General features: G+C 36.4%; 1 protein-coding gene and 1 pseudogene across 2 annotated transcripts in view; both read right to left on the bottom strand.

Annotated features, from left to right (window-relative positions):
- Positions 1-1,276: 1,276 nt before the first annotated feature.
- The window catches only part of OLFM3 (olfactomedin 3), a 195,531-nt gene continuing 179,226 nt past the window's right edge, over positions 1,277-17,581 (bottom strand). For both annotated transcript variants that reach the window (XM_044238782.1, XM_044238781.1), the window contains exons 5-6: positions 5,297-5,403; positions 1,277-4,198 (exon numbers count right to left, since the gene is read on the bottom strand). In XM_044238782.1, coding sequence (XP_044094717.1) covers positions 3,521-4,198; positions 5,297-5,403 — 785 coding nt within the window. In that variant the 3' untranslated portion in view covers positions 1,277-3,520. The remainder of the gene's footprint in view (positions 4,199-5,296; positions 5,404-17,581) is intronic.
- On the bottom strand, positions 11,359-11,782 carry LOC122900253 (annotated as a pseudogene).

Below are 17,581 nucleotides of genomic sequence, written 5' to 3' on the forward strand. Positions count from 1 at the left end.
TAATTCTCCCTGCATATAGTGCAAGGTAGACCACTTTATAGTAGTTCTTGTGGTCCATTTATCATGTGGTGGTAGAGAAGGTGAAGTAAAATTTGTCTGTAAATGCCCTTTCTTTTATAATGTCATAGGAACACAAGGTGTGCGTAAAGGATATAATTGTACTTTCCTGGCCAAACCAGCAAGTTGCCATTTTTCAATTCTTTTTTCAAAAGTGTCTGATTTATTTCTAGAAGGCTTAGCTTTTAGAAACTCTGCACTATCTAATTTTTCATATTCGCTCTAACTCGAAGGAATAGTTTTAATTTTGCTATCAGTTGCATTCAGATTTAGCATTTGGAGAAATGATTTGGTAATCTTGAGTGTAAGGAGACCAGTAGGGTTTTCTTTTTTCTTCTTGGAAATATACTCTTTAAGGAGAATAAATGTAAAGGACTATTATATGTAAAACTTACCTTAGTAGGAAAATAACTTTTACTTTTAGGAGAACAGAAGAACAGTTTTGTATAGTTATATTTAAAAAATAATTCTTCTGGGGACACCTGGGTGGCTCAGTGGGTTAAAGCCTCTGCCTTTGGCTCAGGTCATGCTCCCAGGGTCCTGGGATCGAGCCCCTGATCGGGCTCTCTGTCAGCAGGGAGCCTGCTTCCTCCTCTTTCTCTGTCTATCTGCCTGCTTGTGATCTCTGTCAAATAAATAAATAAAAATCTTTTAAAAAAATTCTTATGGATGAAAAATTTATACATGTAAGTTTGGTAGTGATTTGAAAGACCATTTTCTTATTAGAATTAAATTGTTTTTGAAGAGAAGATTTCATTAGAAGGAGTAATATGGATTATAAAGATGAAATGACTCTGAGCACTGTGATAAAAACCAGAGATTCTGAATTTATGGTAAATTTTATCTAATTACTTGTAATGTTATATTTAGGCATATCATTATTTTCTCTTTTATCCTACATATTGGTAATGCACTGAAACACTATAATTTTATGAACTAATAGATATATGTGTAGATAGTAAGTATTGTGATTCAAGGGCCACAAATAAAAAGGTCACACAAACACAATCAGACCATGATCATGTTATTATTTGAATGACATAGAAGTTTGCTAATGATCTGGTTAATTCAGAAAATACCAGTTGCACAGTTCATTTAGGATTAAGCTTGGATTTCTTTACTGATAGGATTATGTAAATGATTTTAAAGTAGTAAATTATTTCCCTCATAAAATTTATTTGAGAGTTAAAAATAAAACAGTGATTAGAATAAGTTCTTATTTCAGGCACAAAACTGATAATAATTTATTAAGAAGAATGTTTTTAAACGGTAAATGTTTAATGCAAATCACATTTTTAAATTCATGTTACCCCCACTTCTATGACAATAATAAAATCTGTGCGTGCCCTAGCAGCACATACACTAGAAATTGGATGTGGTGATGATACCTTACATAGAAAACAATAAAGTGCTTTACAAGCTGCACATCTCACAAAAAAGCTGTGATCATCCAGGTTTTGAATGTATGTGATACTATATTACATCATTTTTTTAAAAAACAAGTAATGAAGACCCAGATATCCATCAGAGGCCATCTACTTAAAAATTCATTCATTTTTTAAATTGACTTTCTTTCTTCATACAAACTCTTGATATACAAAGTATTGGCTGATTATTTTTGTGGTGTGTGTACAATGACGAGTGAATCCCCTAAATTGTCTAACTCTCAAAAGCAGAGGAGAACTTATATAAACATTTTAAAAGAGAAGACAACATTGCAAAAGGACCCAGAGTGGTCACTAAGTCATGCTAACTTTTTGTAGGCAAAAAGTAAAGAAACTGTTGTTAAACTTGAACAATCTCAAGATTGAGCTATTTAATTCTATGACTTTGACAGTGAGATACTTGAGAATTATGTTTTACTTGTGACATTTGAAATCAATTACTTAAGTATTAGCATTTCTTTACACAATGCTCTATCTGAATTATTATATTCTTACTTTACAAAGGAAATTATTATTATGTATGTGTGAAACTAAACATTTACCACAATTTAAGTTATACATTATTTGTTATAGAATATACTTTTTCAATTGTAAAACCAACCCACACTCTAGTTTCTGTAAAACTGCCTTAGGTAAGTATTTTTAACATATGGAAAGGACATCCAAACTCAATGACATGTTTAATAAATATCGATTGTATGTTTTTGAGATTATTAACATAAAATATTATTAAAACTTTCTTTTTTGGTTACATTATTTCTGCACACATTATGAATCAGGGTAACAAGGGGTTGCCCTCCAATCTTGTTTTCTGAATTGGTGTTTTGCACATTTAAACTGTGCAGACAGCTCCCAAGTCTACCCATCATTTTCTTTTGCACTCACATTGCCAGTAACTCTCCAGGGCTCATAATGTAAATCTAGATGACCTCACAAAAATTTTCTTTTTAAGAGTTTCTATATGTGCTTCATGTACTTTCAGAGTCCTGACACAAGTAATTACATTATTGCAAGTTGTGTGTAAAGTTTAAGTTAAAACACTAATATACTTATTTAGGAAGAACAAAATTGGGTTGGTTGTATAATAAATGAGTAAAGTCAACTCACATCCAAAATTTTCTGACTCAGTTGCATCTTTGCAAGCAACAATATGGGTTGCTTTCAGTGAAGTGAATGGAGTAACTTATCTGTAGTTAGTTTTAGCATTCAGTGTTAGTGATCCAATAAACTTGGGGTAAAAGAAATATTCTATGTAAGGGATTTAGTTTGATTTTTCTTCCTGTTATAAATTTAAATAAAGGGGTAAGCCGAGAAGATATTTCATCCTGACCACACTTGAAAATTGGCCCATAATAATTACTGAGATTAAACTTCAGTGTATTTTATAAAAAATATTACTTACTTTCACAGAAGTGAAGAGATACAATTGCACAATGGTGGTTACAATGGTAGAAATACATATTGCCAATAAAATGTTAGCAAGAGATTTAAAAATGACTGTACAGCACCGCATCAGAGAATTCTATAACAGCAAAATGAGTAATATATTTTCCCTATAAATAAAATCCTTAAATCTTTTTTAGAAATAAATGGGAGGAAAGTGCTTTTTTCCCCCTAATTCCTACCAAAATATTTCCTGATGTAGAGCAAAAGACAGTAAAAAAAATGACAGAATTAAAAAAAAAAGACATTCATGCATTTAAGCCATCATTAGTCTCTGACTCTAATATAAGGCAGATCATTAACCTTTTGCAAAACTATAACTTTAGCCGCTTAAGCTCTTTTTAGTGCTTTTCACGACAAGGACATGATAGGCCCCGTAAATTTAGGAGTTAAGATGTGTTTCCAACAGGTCAATTTAGATAGGCTCGGCTGATTTTTGACAAACCAACTTTATAATAAAAAAAAATGCTTTGGAGAAATGATGAGAAGTTACAATAAAGGGAAAACAGAAGGGGGTTCTATAGAGTTTATCACAAATGACACGGTTTCAATCAATGAAAACAAATTACATTTGCTTATGTGTCATCCTCAGTCTTAATGATGTGGAAAAGGGTGACATTGAATAGGACCTGGTGACCATTGTTCCAGGCATAAAGAGCTCTATCTCTTGCGTTGTAGTCAAGCATAGATATGTGAAAGTATTGGTTATGAAAGGGAATGTCCGTGTACTCATATGTGGAGGTTTTGGTGGAATATGAGTAATACACCTTGGCTCCTGTTAAGTGGGAATTGGTGACATATAGTGTCCCACAAATCATGAAAGATTCCCCTGCACTTCTCTTGGGGTAGCCAGTGCTCCAGCTCTTCATCACCTCCAAGGTGTCTTGGTTAAGTTGGCTGATGACTATATTGCCGGCATTTTGGTTCGTTGCATACACAGCCCACAACCCGATCTCATCAGCCATTAGGTCAATGTCCGAGAAGCCACCCCATGTGTAGGGGTAAACGTTGTGAAATCCAGCATACTCGAGGCTTCGTTGGGCAAGCACTCGCCCCATATCAAAGCTGTATTTGATGATGATGTTACTCTGATACTTGTTAAAATAGAGTGAGCCGTTATAGACAACATGGTTGGTTCCTGCCCATTTGAATGGGAGGTTGTATGTCCGTGATTCAGCCCCACTGACGAAGTCTGCCATTGATTTGTACTCCCGAACAATTTTATTGTTGGTATAACTGTCCATGTACCAGACCTGAGGGAAAGGGAAAAAAAATAGAGGAGTGACTAAATTCTGTACTTGTCTGAGATTTCCAAAATGAAGACAGTGAGAGTCAGCACATTTTAATACCTCCATTCTCAGGATCTGAAGCCACTTATTATTTTACTGCTGACCTCCTGCAATGTGATAGCACTGCAGGCAAAAATTGTGGCATTTTCTATGTGGGAAGCAAACAACTGAATTCACTGCCTTGATGTTGATTTGCTTTCTGTTCTTTTTATTATTTAGTTGTTTATCTGACCATTCAGTGCATATCATCAAGTGAACTAAACATGTATCAATGTTACTTTGTTCAGCTGAAGGATCAGTGTAATCAGTGATAACGACAAAAAAATACTACCTTCAGCAACTATATTCTTTTGCTCTGAAAAATATATGGTCTAATTTTACTCATTTATTTCTCCTTTATGGATACCATAGAAACTTATAGTAACGCTTGTTAATTGGATCACCTTATAGGTACAGCTGCTTTTTAGTGTAACCATTTTATTAATTTAGCTACTAATCTCATTTGCATGTAACCCTTGAGAATCTTAATGTGAGCTGAATTTTGTGACAGACCATAAATAGCGCTATGGTAAGTTTCCAGTATATTGATTTACATAATGCAGACATTGCCAACTTAGGAAAATATACTCCAAAAGTTTCAGTACTATTTACTTTAAAATTACCTCTAGATTCCAGGAATAGTTCAGCTTGTTAGTGAATCGGTTGCTCTTGAGTTTTTCACTTACTTAGTGTTGTTTTTTTTTTTTTCTCACACTAAGGAGCAGGTTTTAGAAGTGTGTAGAGACTTTTTTGTGTACGTGTAATTAGCTCTTTATTAGCATAAAACAAGACTAAAACAAATAAAAATTGGACTAGCTTTACTGTTGAATTAGAAGATGGAATATTTTACTGAAATAAGGTGGCTGTAGATATGTTCATATTATCAAAATGAGAATACTTGGCAAACAACGTTAGCACTTTTCAAGTTGAAACTAATATTCCTAAAGAAAATAAATCATGCGATAGACATAAAGTGCAAATAAAGTATGATTCTAAGCAAAGGTGTTTGTGGAAGCAACATACTCTATTATTTTTTTCAGATGCTAAAGGGTCTGTCATCCAAGCGCCAAATCGGGTTCCAGATGTCTTGACTGTAATTGGGCCTGTGATTTTCATCAATTTGCCACATGCTGGAATCAGAGAAACATAAACATGTTGGGTGAACATGACCAATGATTGCAACACACATATTTATACCAAAGTCAAACTCCTACCATACTCAAGAGCAAAGAAAGGGATCCTGAAATAAAGCAAATCCGTGAGATTAATATCACATATTCTGAATGAATGATCATTCATATTGGGTGCTGTGCCTTTAACTGTAACTTGAACCACAAGTAGCTGCTTTTTCAATGCTCTAAATCCAAAGAGTAGAGGAGTTTTAAAATGGGAAATGGTTTGTACAGTCTGGAAAGAAATAGTGAGGGAAGTCATTATCATTATACTGAGTTTACAGCTGCTTCATTTAAGTAAAGAGGTCAGAAAAATTACACAAATTGACCATGGGCCTGTTTACCTGATCACCAGCTCTCCTACCTTTCCCTCTCCTCCCATCCATGTACTAACCAGGCCCGACCCTGCTTAGCTTCCGCGATCAGACGAGATCGGGCGCGTTCAGGGTGGTATGGCCGTAGACCTTTCCCTCTTCTTTATGGCTTGAGACATTGGACAATGTATACAAGCTAGAAAGAACTCTATAAGCTGATTTTAAGTATTGGTGAATGAGCAGCTCCTGTGAAAGGTATCTTTCTATAAAGATAACTTTATATATAAAAATTCAACCATGATCTACCTGAAAGAGGTTAGAATTTTGAAGGGCAAAAGCCTTGTACAGGTAGCAGGGCCCGGTACAGCAGCCACTGAAGGTGCAAACAAAAAAATTTCAAAAAACGTGAGTCCTTAAGACCTTGTAAATACATGCAGAAAAAGATGTAGAGTATCAGTCAATTCAGTACCTGTCAAAAAATTAATGACTTTCTTGAAAAATTGTAATATTCTTATCACCATAGCTGTAGGATCTTAGGAAAACCTCAGACTTTATAAATGCCCAAACCTAAGCCAAACAGAAACCCAGGCATTTTCTAAGATTTTAAACAGCAAAAATTAAAAGTGACTTATACACTGTGAAAGGCAATATGAGTGCCTATAAATGTTGACCTTTACTCTATAAAAAGGAATACCTTCTCCATCCATTTATGCCCCATTTTCTCCCTTGCTTTTCTTTTTCTTTCTTTCTTTCTTTCTTTTTTTTTTTTGCTTAATATTTTTTGGTTCTGTTTGTTAAATGTTTCTTCCATTTTCTGCCTATCCTTAGAACTTATAAATTTCCAATTAGTTCCTATTCCCATGTGTTTGGAAGATAAAGAACAGATCACCAAAGCAGATCAAGAAAACATTACTAATTATAGTTTGAAGCTTTTTTTGACTCCTTTTTCTCTATGTGAGTTTCTCATAAGAATAATTTGTAACTTGTAAAATACTAAGCTGTTCAGTTAGGAAGATGATGGATGATAATGTTATATTTTCTACTATTATTTCTGTGATAACTACAAATTTAGTAATCTCTAGCACTTCATGAAACCTGAATGGAATACATTTTTTTCTCCTTTTGTGAAAGAAATTGGATAAGATGGCTTTTTTATATACATTATATAAATGAATTACTTTATAAGTTCCTCATACCTAATAAACTAAGCAAATAATTAAAGAGACTTTATTGCATTATCTGTATTGAATAGCAAAACATTGGCCTAAACCTGTTTAGAATATATCAACTCAACTTGGTATAAACATGAATAATATGTGGGTAAGTAGTATCAGTTTGAACTAGGCAAAAGCAAATGCATTCTGAATGAATCTCATTGAGTATATTCTTTGGAATAAGTGAAAGTAATATGATCCTTAATGATGTCCTACATAAATATTTCTAAGTTCATAGATGATAAGTGCAAGAAAATTTCAAGAAAATTAAAATAAATAGGAAGATATTCTGTCCCCTGAAAAATACCACAGAATGTGTTTTTCCCCTTTAGGCATGAATAATAAATTCTTTTGTTAAAATACAAATAACAAAATGAGGTAAAATATGAAAAGTAACCCTGGCTTAATATGATGGACTAATAACATGTGTTTATCTTCTTTTTTCCTAAGATCTAATTAAAATGATAGTAAAGGAGTAAAACATGGGTGGAAAAGCCTAAAGCAAAGAGTGGTATCAGAATCTTCAGTAGAGAAGAAAGTTTAAATAATTTCTAGAAGGCAGAAGGTGGTAGAGTGGTAATTAAAGATGTAGAATAAGATAAGATGCATCAGTGTGTCAAAGCAGGAAAGGCAGTTGCTGAGGAGGAAGCTGCCCTACTTTGAAGAAGAGAAGGGACTCAGAAACATAGTTGCTGTAAGAGTATTGGGTGAGATACAGGGCATTGAAAGCATGCCTGAAAAGCAGTCATTCCTGTCTTCATCTCTAGATCTAGGACCCCAGGAGACAGCTTTATGCCTGGGTGGCTCAGTTAGTTGAGCAGCTGCCTTCGGCTTGGGTCATAATCCCGGGGTCCTGGGATCGAGTCCCACATCAGGCTTCTTGCTCGGCAGGGAGCCTGCTTCTCCCTCTGCCTCTGCCTGCCTCTTTGTCTGCCTGTGCTCACTTGCTCTCTCTCCCTCTGTCTCTGACAAATAAATAAATAAAATCTTAAAAAAAAAATCTACAAATCCGTGTTAAATACTTGAAAAGTATTAGGGCAATTAATGTAGGCATCAGAGCTCCAGAACAAAGGCTCCAGCATTGACACTGGTGGTCTCCTGCCTTTCTCACTATGGAATAAAGCAGCAAACCCTACCTAAATACACAGTTTCCAAGCAGATACGTTGTTCAGATCTTTGAGAGTGAAGGAGTAGCCAAAGATTAGCATGTGTTTTCAAAAAGCTTACAATGAGAATGACTAAAGTAAAAGTGCAGAGAAAACAGATCCCATAAGAAGAGAGAGAATACAGAGCAGAAGAGAAATGAAGATACTAAGATCTGTAGAGAGTTTTGTGTATTATAGACCATTCACTGTAAAAGGAAAACACAAAAGAGCTACAAGAAGTTAAAAATATGATTACATTTTAAAAAATAGGAGCTATCCCAAAAACTAAAACAAAAAGACATAAACATAGGGAAAATATAGATGCATGTAGGATCAACTTAGAAGCTCTTTCATCTGAAGGATGAGTTTCTACGATGAAAGGAAGGGAAAAGAGGAAATTTTCAAAGAAATTCTATAGGGTATTTCCCAGTTACAAAGAAATTCTATAGGGTATTTCCCATTTACAAAACCTAAATACAGGTATCATGTACCTTTCAGAAGTCTGTGTTACCCTGAGTGGTGAAGAGTTGCCCCACCAAGCTCCTTTCCTGGAAACCACACTCAGAATCTCAGCACTGAGCTGCCGTAGCTTTGAACTGTGACTATGAGCACCGGTGCTTTATGTGGAGTTATTTTGTGCATCCGTCTTTAAGATGTGTCCTAAGGTATCAAGAAAGCCTGAAAGAGGTTATCTTCTGGGTCTGGAAATGCTCAAGAAATTTTCCATACAAAGAAATGCTTCTACTTTAATTTGCGCCGTTTCGGATTCTGAAAGTTTTTGTTAAGAATGCTCTACTATCTTATCATGAGGGAAAACTGTGTTCAGACTAAAAGGGCATGACATAATGAATGAAAAAAGATTTAGTCTTAGAAAATTACGGTGAAGTTTTAGATGAATAATAAAGAAAACGGAACTTTTCAGAGAAAGAATGTGAGATGATCACATGCAAACAGGTAAGAATTAGACTGGCATTGGGCTTATCAATACTGGATTCTGGAAGACAATAATCAGTGATTTCATATTAGGGAGAAAAATCAGAGGAAGCTATACTAGGAATATTGTCTCTCACACAAACTTCCCAAAGTTTACCTACAATTTACTTTTTCTTAAGAAGTTACCTGAGCATATGTTGAGCAAAGTAAAGAGTAAACCAAGACAGGAGAAGACATAAAATCAGGAAAACATTTTTGTCCCAGAATGACAGCTGTGCTGTAGACCTTAGAGCAGTTAGTCCAGAATGGATAGACATGGGCCAGAGGGAGGTCTCAGGAATAAGAGGAATTGATCTATGGAAATACTGTATGAGATCCTCTAAGAAACACTGGGTATGGTGAAGTCAATTATTGAAGTACAAACATTAAAGGAAAATTCATTTGAACTTAATTCTAGAAATTTTGATTTTTGAATGGCGCAGATGATAGGAAGTTGGACTCTTTCCCCTTTGGACTCAGAGGAAAGAAATACAGCAGAGTCCTACAGCAGAGTCCCCGCTTAGCTCCTCACATGAAAACCATCATGTTTGACTTGTAGAATCAGCCCATAAACTAGTTGTAGAATATTTGAGATATTTCATCTACTCTGTGATTACAGAAACAACACAATGTTTTAAACCATGATAACACGGAAGACTAGGTCTTACCACAGTATGAAAGAATTAAAAATTAAGAGAGGAGATGAATTCTTCTCCTACCCACTTAAGAAGAATCCATGAAACAAGACGGGATAGGGAGGGAGACAAACCATAAGTGACTCTTAATCTCACGAAACAAACTGTGGGTTGCTGGGGGAGGGGGGTTGGGAGAAGGGGGGTTGGGAGAAGGGGGGTAGGGTTATGGACATTGGGGAGGGTATGTGCTTTTGGGTAAATTGAAGTGGAGGTGAACCATGAGAGACTATGGACTCTGAAAAACAATCTGAGGGGTTTGAAGTGGTGGGGGGGTGGGAGGTTGGGGTACCAGGTGGTGGGTATTATAGAGGGCACGGCTTGCATGGAGCACTGGGTGTGGTGAAAAAATAATGAATACTGTTTTTCTGAAAATAAATAAATTGGAAAAAAAAAAAGAAACGCAAAAAAAAAAAAAGAGAGGAGATGAAAGAAAGATGGAAGTTAACTGACATCATACTTAAAAATAGGGCATGAAGAGAGCTTTCCTATAGTTGATGAAAAAATAATAAAGACTTCAATCTGAGGTGTGAAGTTATAACATTGGTAAGGGTTGAACTGTGAATAGTCATAAAACTGTATTATGAGGAGACAAAGAAGTGCCTTTGGCTAAGTGACTTAGGTCTGCATTTTGTTTTAGCAGAAAGTCAGTAAGCAATGTCCAAAACTGATTAGCCCCCTGAAAAAAGTAGAAAAATAAGTATATTATTAGAGATACAGATTTAAACATCTGAAGCCCTAAAATTAAACTTAAACGTGGTTGCCTCAGGAAAGGAGACTTCCTTTTTATTCCAAGTATATGCTTTTCTAGTTTTGTGCATATAATATTTAAATTATAATTTTATTTTTTTAATGATTATTTATTTGTCAGAGAGAGAGAGTGAGAGAACAAGAAAGTGTACGAGTAGGGGGAGTGCAGGCAGAGGGAGAAGCAGGTTCCCAACTGAGCAAGGAGCCTGATGTGGGGCTCGATCCCAGGACCGTGGGATCATGACCCAAGCCAAAGGTAGATGCCTAACCCCCTGAACCACCCAGGTGTCCCTAAATTATTATTTTAAAAGCCAAAATAGTTATAAAGGTTTTTAATTGCCATGCTTCCTTGCAGGTCTAGGAAATAGGTGGAAATTAAAGATTGAAATAGTCTCCCGAAATGAAAGGTGTCAGTATTCTGAATTTTAATTAGGCTTCAATCCTGTAAGGACTAGATTGAAATTATCTTCTTTAAACTTCCACCTCTGTCTTACAGTTGACATGACAATCTCTTTCCTTTTAATTGTTTCAACCTTAAAAAAATTAGAATCCTTACTATGAATTACGTTTACCAGTTATTTCATAGAGATGTTAAGAAAAACTAATACGTGATTACATTTGTTGGTACACGTGTAGGAGTTATACTAAGAGATATTATGCATATGCTTCAAGTAGAAATGCTGTACATTTTAAAAGTTTCAAAATTGTGACTATGACCTACGAAAAATATGCCCCACATTGCATAGGAAGAAAAATTAGCCTAAAATTTCTTGAAAAATACCTTATCTTTATTTTTTAATAGTTTTATTGAGAGTTGTATATAACATTATTCTTGCATCTTCTCAGTTGTTTCTTCCTTATATTTGCCCTTTTGTACTTGGTACAATTTGGCTTTTTATTCAAGGAATTTTTGTGGTTTTTATCCAATTTTAATTTGGTGATAACCATTTTGCTAGGGTAGATGTCCACTGGGCCATTTGCCTTCTCCCACTGTACTCATTGAGTGTTGATGTCGACATCTTTTGTCCTGTAAAGCTGGGCTACTTTGCAAATTTGCTGACCTTTGCAGTGTCCTCACCCAACCTGCACTTTATCATCTTTTTGTATGGGCATACATTGAACGTTGTACTTCTGTCTGAGATTTTGGAAAGAAAGGAAGACATATTCTTCCTGTAGATATGAGAAAGTGCATAAAGTGACTTTTTACAGTTCTTGCTCAAGTTAGAAGTCACAGAGGGACTGAATTTCATTTTGGCCACTGGCCAATTTCAGCAATGACCACAAAAGGAAAAAGTGAACATATCTTTTAACGATGAATGAACTTTTGAACAAAAGACACCTGGCATCTCAGAAGTCAGTTAAAACTAAATCTGGATGTAGATCAATATAAGGTCTCAATATGAAACATAAACATAATGGAATATTCATTTCCATAACACTTTATATCCAGAGGAAATGACCAAATGGAAACAAAGGAAGAAATTATAGTGACCTCAGGTTGTTTACTGGTACTGAAAGTGAATGGAGATTTTGTAGTCATGGAGTTTTACTTTAATGCTTTCGACGGCCAGACTCTACAATTCAAACTCAAAATGAGATTTTTAACCTTCTTTATGAGCCAAGCCAGCTCCTCTAATATAGATAGTGTCCATTGCCCCAAGGCCAAAGCACAGTTTGGATACAGCAAGAGCATGCAAAGCCCATATTTGCCTCCAATAAGCATATTTCAAGTGTTGATTCATTTTATGGGTGTGAGTGAAGTTCTGGACTCAGTTTATGTAACATAACGTTAATATGAATTGAGTTGGATGGATTGGTTAAAACCTGTACAAGAACTATATTTGGGACTAGGAATTGTGCCATGAATCTCATATAATCAACATTTCCAAAAACTGACAGCACATCAGTCGCTTGAGGTGTCTGGGCTTCTGTGGTGTTTGGATAGAACCCAGCATTGTATCCATATGGCAGAGGGATACTGCTGAGCTTAGGTCACTTAGACCAGGAATTAAGACAGAATTTCCAACAGGACTTAAAAGCTTGTGACATCTAAACTGAAAATGACTTTGCTTTCTCCTTGTAGCAATGGACATTTTCTCGGAAATACTCTAGAGGGTAAAACCAATTCTTTTTATTTATTTATTTATTTTTGATGGAGAAAGATCACAAGTAGGCAGAAAGGCAGGCCGAGGGGTGGTGGGGGGAAGGAGGCTCCCTGCTTAGCAGAGAGCCTAATAATGGGCTAGATCCCAGGACCCTGAGATCATGACCTGAGCCGAAGGCAGAGGCTTAACCCACTGAGCCACCCAGGCGCGCCCCCCGCCTTTTTTTGTAAAACCAATTCTTAATATTTAAATGTAAAATAATTCATTTATTCACTTAGCAACCATTTACTGAGTACATATGTACCAATATTGTGCTAGGAATACAAGGGGAACAGGGAGATAAAATAGGCCCATGTGTTGTACCTTCTCAAAGTACTATTGCTTATCCTTTCCATTTCTTCTTTTTTTTCTTCTTTTTTTTAATTTTTTTTATTTTTGAATCAGCTGACAAAGAAAGTTAAGTGAAGAAGTGATTTCAGACCAAAACTATATTGAAAGAAGAAGGATGGAGCATTGAGTGCACAGAGTATCTCAATATTAAATAAAAATTATAGAAATTCAGCCCTGAGTACTAAAATATATAAGCACCTCTCCCATTAAAACAGCCTACTTAGCTAACCTGAAATTTAATCTCATTTTAAACCACATTTGCATTTATTCCGCAAAACATACTTAAATTGTTAAACCTAGAAAGAAACAAGCAAATTCAACAAATTTCTCATGTTTAATTTTCTATAAAAAATGAATGTGAGGAAGCACCAAGATGGCTCAGTCAGTTAAACATCTGCCTTCAGCTCAGGTCATATCCCCGGGGTCCTGGTATAAAGCTCTGCTTCACGTTCCTTTCTCCACAGGGAGTCTGCTTCTCCTTCTCCCTCTGCCTTTGCCTCCCCTCTCCCCTGCTCCTGCTCTCTGAAATAAGTAAATAAAATATTAAAAGAGAAAATGAACGTGAGTGTCGAGGAAGGACAAATTTAGCAAATGTATTTTTTATTAGATCTCACTGATTTGGTCTTGCTTATGTGTCTTGTTGATACTTGTCCTGAGTGTGTGAAGGAAATTTATCTCTATAATCTGGTAAATCAATATAATTTTGCAAACTTTAACTCTGAGATTTCAGTGAATGCTTTTGTTTTTGTTTTTGTTTTTTTTCTGTGAATGAATTTTTAATGTAACCCATTAAATGTAAACCATTTAAAAAATATGCATGTAGGGCACCTGGGTGGCTCAATTAGTTGAGCATCCAACTCTTGATTTAAGCTCAGGTCAAGATCTTAGGGTTCTCAGATGGAGCCCTGCATCAGGTTTTGCACTAGACATGGAGCCTGCTTGAGATTCTTTCTCACCCCCTGCCCCTCCCCCCAATGGCTCATACTCGCTCAATCTCAGTCTCTAAAAATATTTTAAAATGATGCATGTGAAACTGCGTGAGCTCTGGTTCCAAATAAAGATATTTTACATGTTGTCTCTGACCAGAGAGATTCCTGTGAATATTTATGAACTTTGTGTTTTGCATTCTTTGATTCTTCTGTGTGATTCCACTATCATTTTCTTCCCTGTCTGTCACTCACTAGCTATCTCCTATCTGCCCAGTGACTCACAATGTGCAATGCCAGCCTTTGTCTTCCTGGCACCACCCTGGATTTGACCTTGACCCCATAACTTTCTACCCCTCAGTGAAGTTCTTTGAGTAAACCAAAATTTATAGCATTAATAACTTAAACTGAAAAAATTATAATGGCTCAAAGTATCAACAGTTTTAAATAATAATGTCTTAAATGAGTCATTTATTCGTTGACTCATTTATTCACTTCACTGTTCATTAATTCATCAAGCTAAGATTTAATGAGTATCAAGCACTGTTCTATGTACTAGAATTAGTATGGTAAGCAAAACATGACACCTTTTATTCTGGTGAAGCTTCCACTTTGAAGAAAGGGTATAAAAGGAAAATAAACAAGGCAATATATCAGGTAGGAAAAATTTTAATGCAGATTATTTAAGTAGAATAATTTGATAGTGACCTGGGGGGAGGCACTGATTTAGATTGGGTGAGTAGGGAGGACCTCTCAGAAAGGGTAATATTTAATCTGAGAACTAATTGCCAAGAAGTCAACCATGGAACCTAGAAGGACATTCAGGCAGTGGATCAGTTAGATGGCAGAGTCTTAGATCTGGAGCAGGGGTTGGGGGGAGCAGGGAGGTGGTGGGGGTGGGGACCGGGTTGGTGGTGGGGGCAGGGTGGTCATTCCTGACTGTCTGGATACGGATCCTAATTCTATCACTTACTCTCTGGGGATCTTGAACAGTTTGTAACCTCCCACTGTCTCATGGGTAACAGCAGTGAATAATACCTATTTCACAGGGTTATTGGGAAAAATTAAGAAATACATATAACTTAGTAAGTGTTAGCTGTTATGACTGTTCTTGCAGAGGTCCTATATTTGGATATACGTGGTGAGTTAACACACACAGAAATTTAAAAAAAAAAAAAAAGCCAGTGTGTCTAGAGCACACTTGGAAAAGTAGACGAGGTTAGAGAGGTGGTCCAAAAGATGAAGCTTTGTAAAGTCAGAGTATTTGGATTTCATTCTAGGTATGATGGAAAGCTATCTGAGAATTTTAAGAAGTCAGGGGAGTGACAGAATGTGAGCGATACATTTTAAAAAGATCACTCGAGGTAGCACATGGAAATTAATTAGAGGGAATAGAGTAAAGACCCAACATGGGGGCTTAAGTGGGTAGGAGAAGAATCCATGAAACAAGATGGGATAGGGAGGGAGACAAACCATAAGTGACTCTTAATCTCACGAAACAAACTGTGGGTTGCTGGGGGGAGGGGGGTTGGGAGAAGGGGGGTAGGGTTATGGACATTGGGGAGGGTATGTGCTTTTGGGTAAATTGGAAGGGGAGATGAACCATGAGAGACTATGGACTCTGAAAAACAATCTGAGGGGTTTGAAGTGGCGGGGGGGTGGGAGGTTGGGGTACCAGGTGGTGGGTATTATAGAGGGCACAGCTTGCATGGAGCACTGGGTGTGGTGAAAAAATAATGAATACTGTTTTTCTGAAAATAAATAAATTGGAAAAAAAAAAAAAGAAAGAGATTATCACATTGATCCAGGGGAGGGATGATGGAAGCGGTGATGGGGATGGAAAATAGTAGATGGTTTGGGTTGTTTTTTGGGATAAAGTTCGTAGGACTGGCTTCAGAATAGATGTTAGAATGGGAAGTAAAAAGAGGAATTGAAGAAAACCTTACATTAAAAAAAATAGTCCCAGATAATATCCAAATTTTGGCTTGTTCAGCTAAGAAGATTGTTTTGCCATTTACTCACAGGAAGTGACTGAGGAAGGAATGGATTTGGGAGAAAAGATCAAGAATTCAGTACAGATTATTTTAAGTTGTTCATGACTGGTTTGCATGCCAGTGGAGGTGTAAAGAAGATAGTATAAAAATCTAGGGAGCATAGACACCCTTTTGAGATGAGTTTTAACAGTCTAGGGAAAGCCAGAGGCTAAAATTGCCTTAGAGGGAGGACATACAGAGAGAAGAGAAAAGCATTTAGAACAGAACTGTGAGGCATGGCGACCCAGCAGAAGAGCTCAAAAGAAGCGACAGAAAGCACCTAAAAATAGTGTAGTGTGAAGGAAACACACACACACACACACACACAGGGCCTTTTAAGAGGATGAAGTACTGAATTGTGAGGAATGCCACTGAGATCTCTAATAAGCTCACCGAAATGATCATGGAAGTTAGCAGCAAGAAGTCCCTGGTGATCACAGAATCAAATGAAGACAGTGTTAGGAACGGAAGCTGGGTCACCGTTGGTTTTGAAGACTGTAAATTAAAGCAGCAGCTATAGGAGATTCTTTCAAAGGAGAAAAAGCAAGGAGATGAGGGTAGAGAAATAAAGGGTCGTGGGAAATTTTTACTATTGTGCGGATCTCATTAAGAAAAGCTTGTTTGCCTTTGGGAATAATCTAGTAGAGAGGGGAGATGGGAAAGAGAATAATTAAATAAATGAACCCCATGGGTAGGTGGTCATCTATTTAGGAACCGAGTAACCATGCCTCTGTCTTTCTATACATTTTTTTGGGAGGGGGTGGAGAGGTGTCTTTGTTTTTATTCCCACAAATTCTCAGACGTTTTCCTAGGAAATGTTTCTGTGGTACATTCCATCCAGGTTAGAATGCTGAGGTGGGTGTTAGGAGATCTGATTCCTAATCTAAGCTACAGCATTAAATCATCATGTAAAATTGGATAATGCACTTACTCTCTGGGATGGAATTTTCTCATCTCAAAGATGGAAGTTCTGAAGCTTGTCATGTTCTTAGTCTAATTAAGGCGACACTGAGTGGATAGGGCATGCACAAACTTTAATGTGTTGCTGGGAAGAAAGTGGTATTTGTGGTTGTGGTAAAACACGGGGTGATCACGGTTATCATCTGCTCTTATTCTTGGGAAGTCAAAAGCAGGCTGTCCATGCTGCTTTCTTCCCATCTGAAATGTGTCTGCTAAGTATTTATTTGATTCCAAGCTAAAATGCATCTTGATAAGTGAAATGGGTAAAATTAAAGGTGCAAGAATTTGTAAGCAACTGGCTGCTTTTTAAATTATAATTTTACAGATATTAGTGTTAAGTGAACCACAGATATTTTCAGATTCTGATGGAATACAGAAATCATAAAAATAAAGTAAAATAAACAATAGAAGTCATTTCTATTACTTGGCTCCTGAAAACTAGGTTTTGTTCAAATAAATCACTATCGTTCTTACTTCACTCTCACTTTTTGTGAGGACAAAGGCAGACAGAAAGGATAATTTCCCCAAATGCCTGGAAGACAAATGTTCTTGCAAAAGTGGATGGCAAAGAAGGAAGTTAAGATACTTGCTTCATTGATTTTCTCCTGCTATGCGCCTCTGTCTACAGTGAGGCA

Source organism: Neovison vison, chromosome 2 (assembly GCF_020171115.1).
Source record: "Neovison vison isolate M4711 chromosome 2, ASM_NN_V1, whole genome shotgun sequence".
In the NCBI taxonomy this organism is placed as follows: Eukaryota; Metazoa; Chordata; class Mammalia; order Carnivora; family Mustelidae; genus Neogale; species Neogale vison.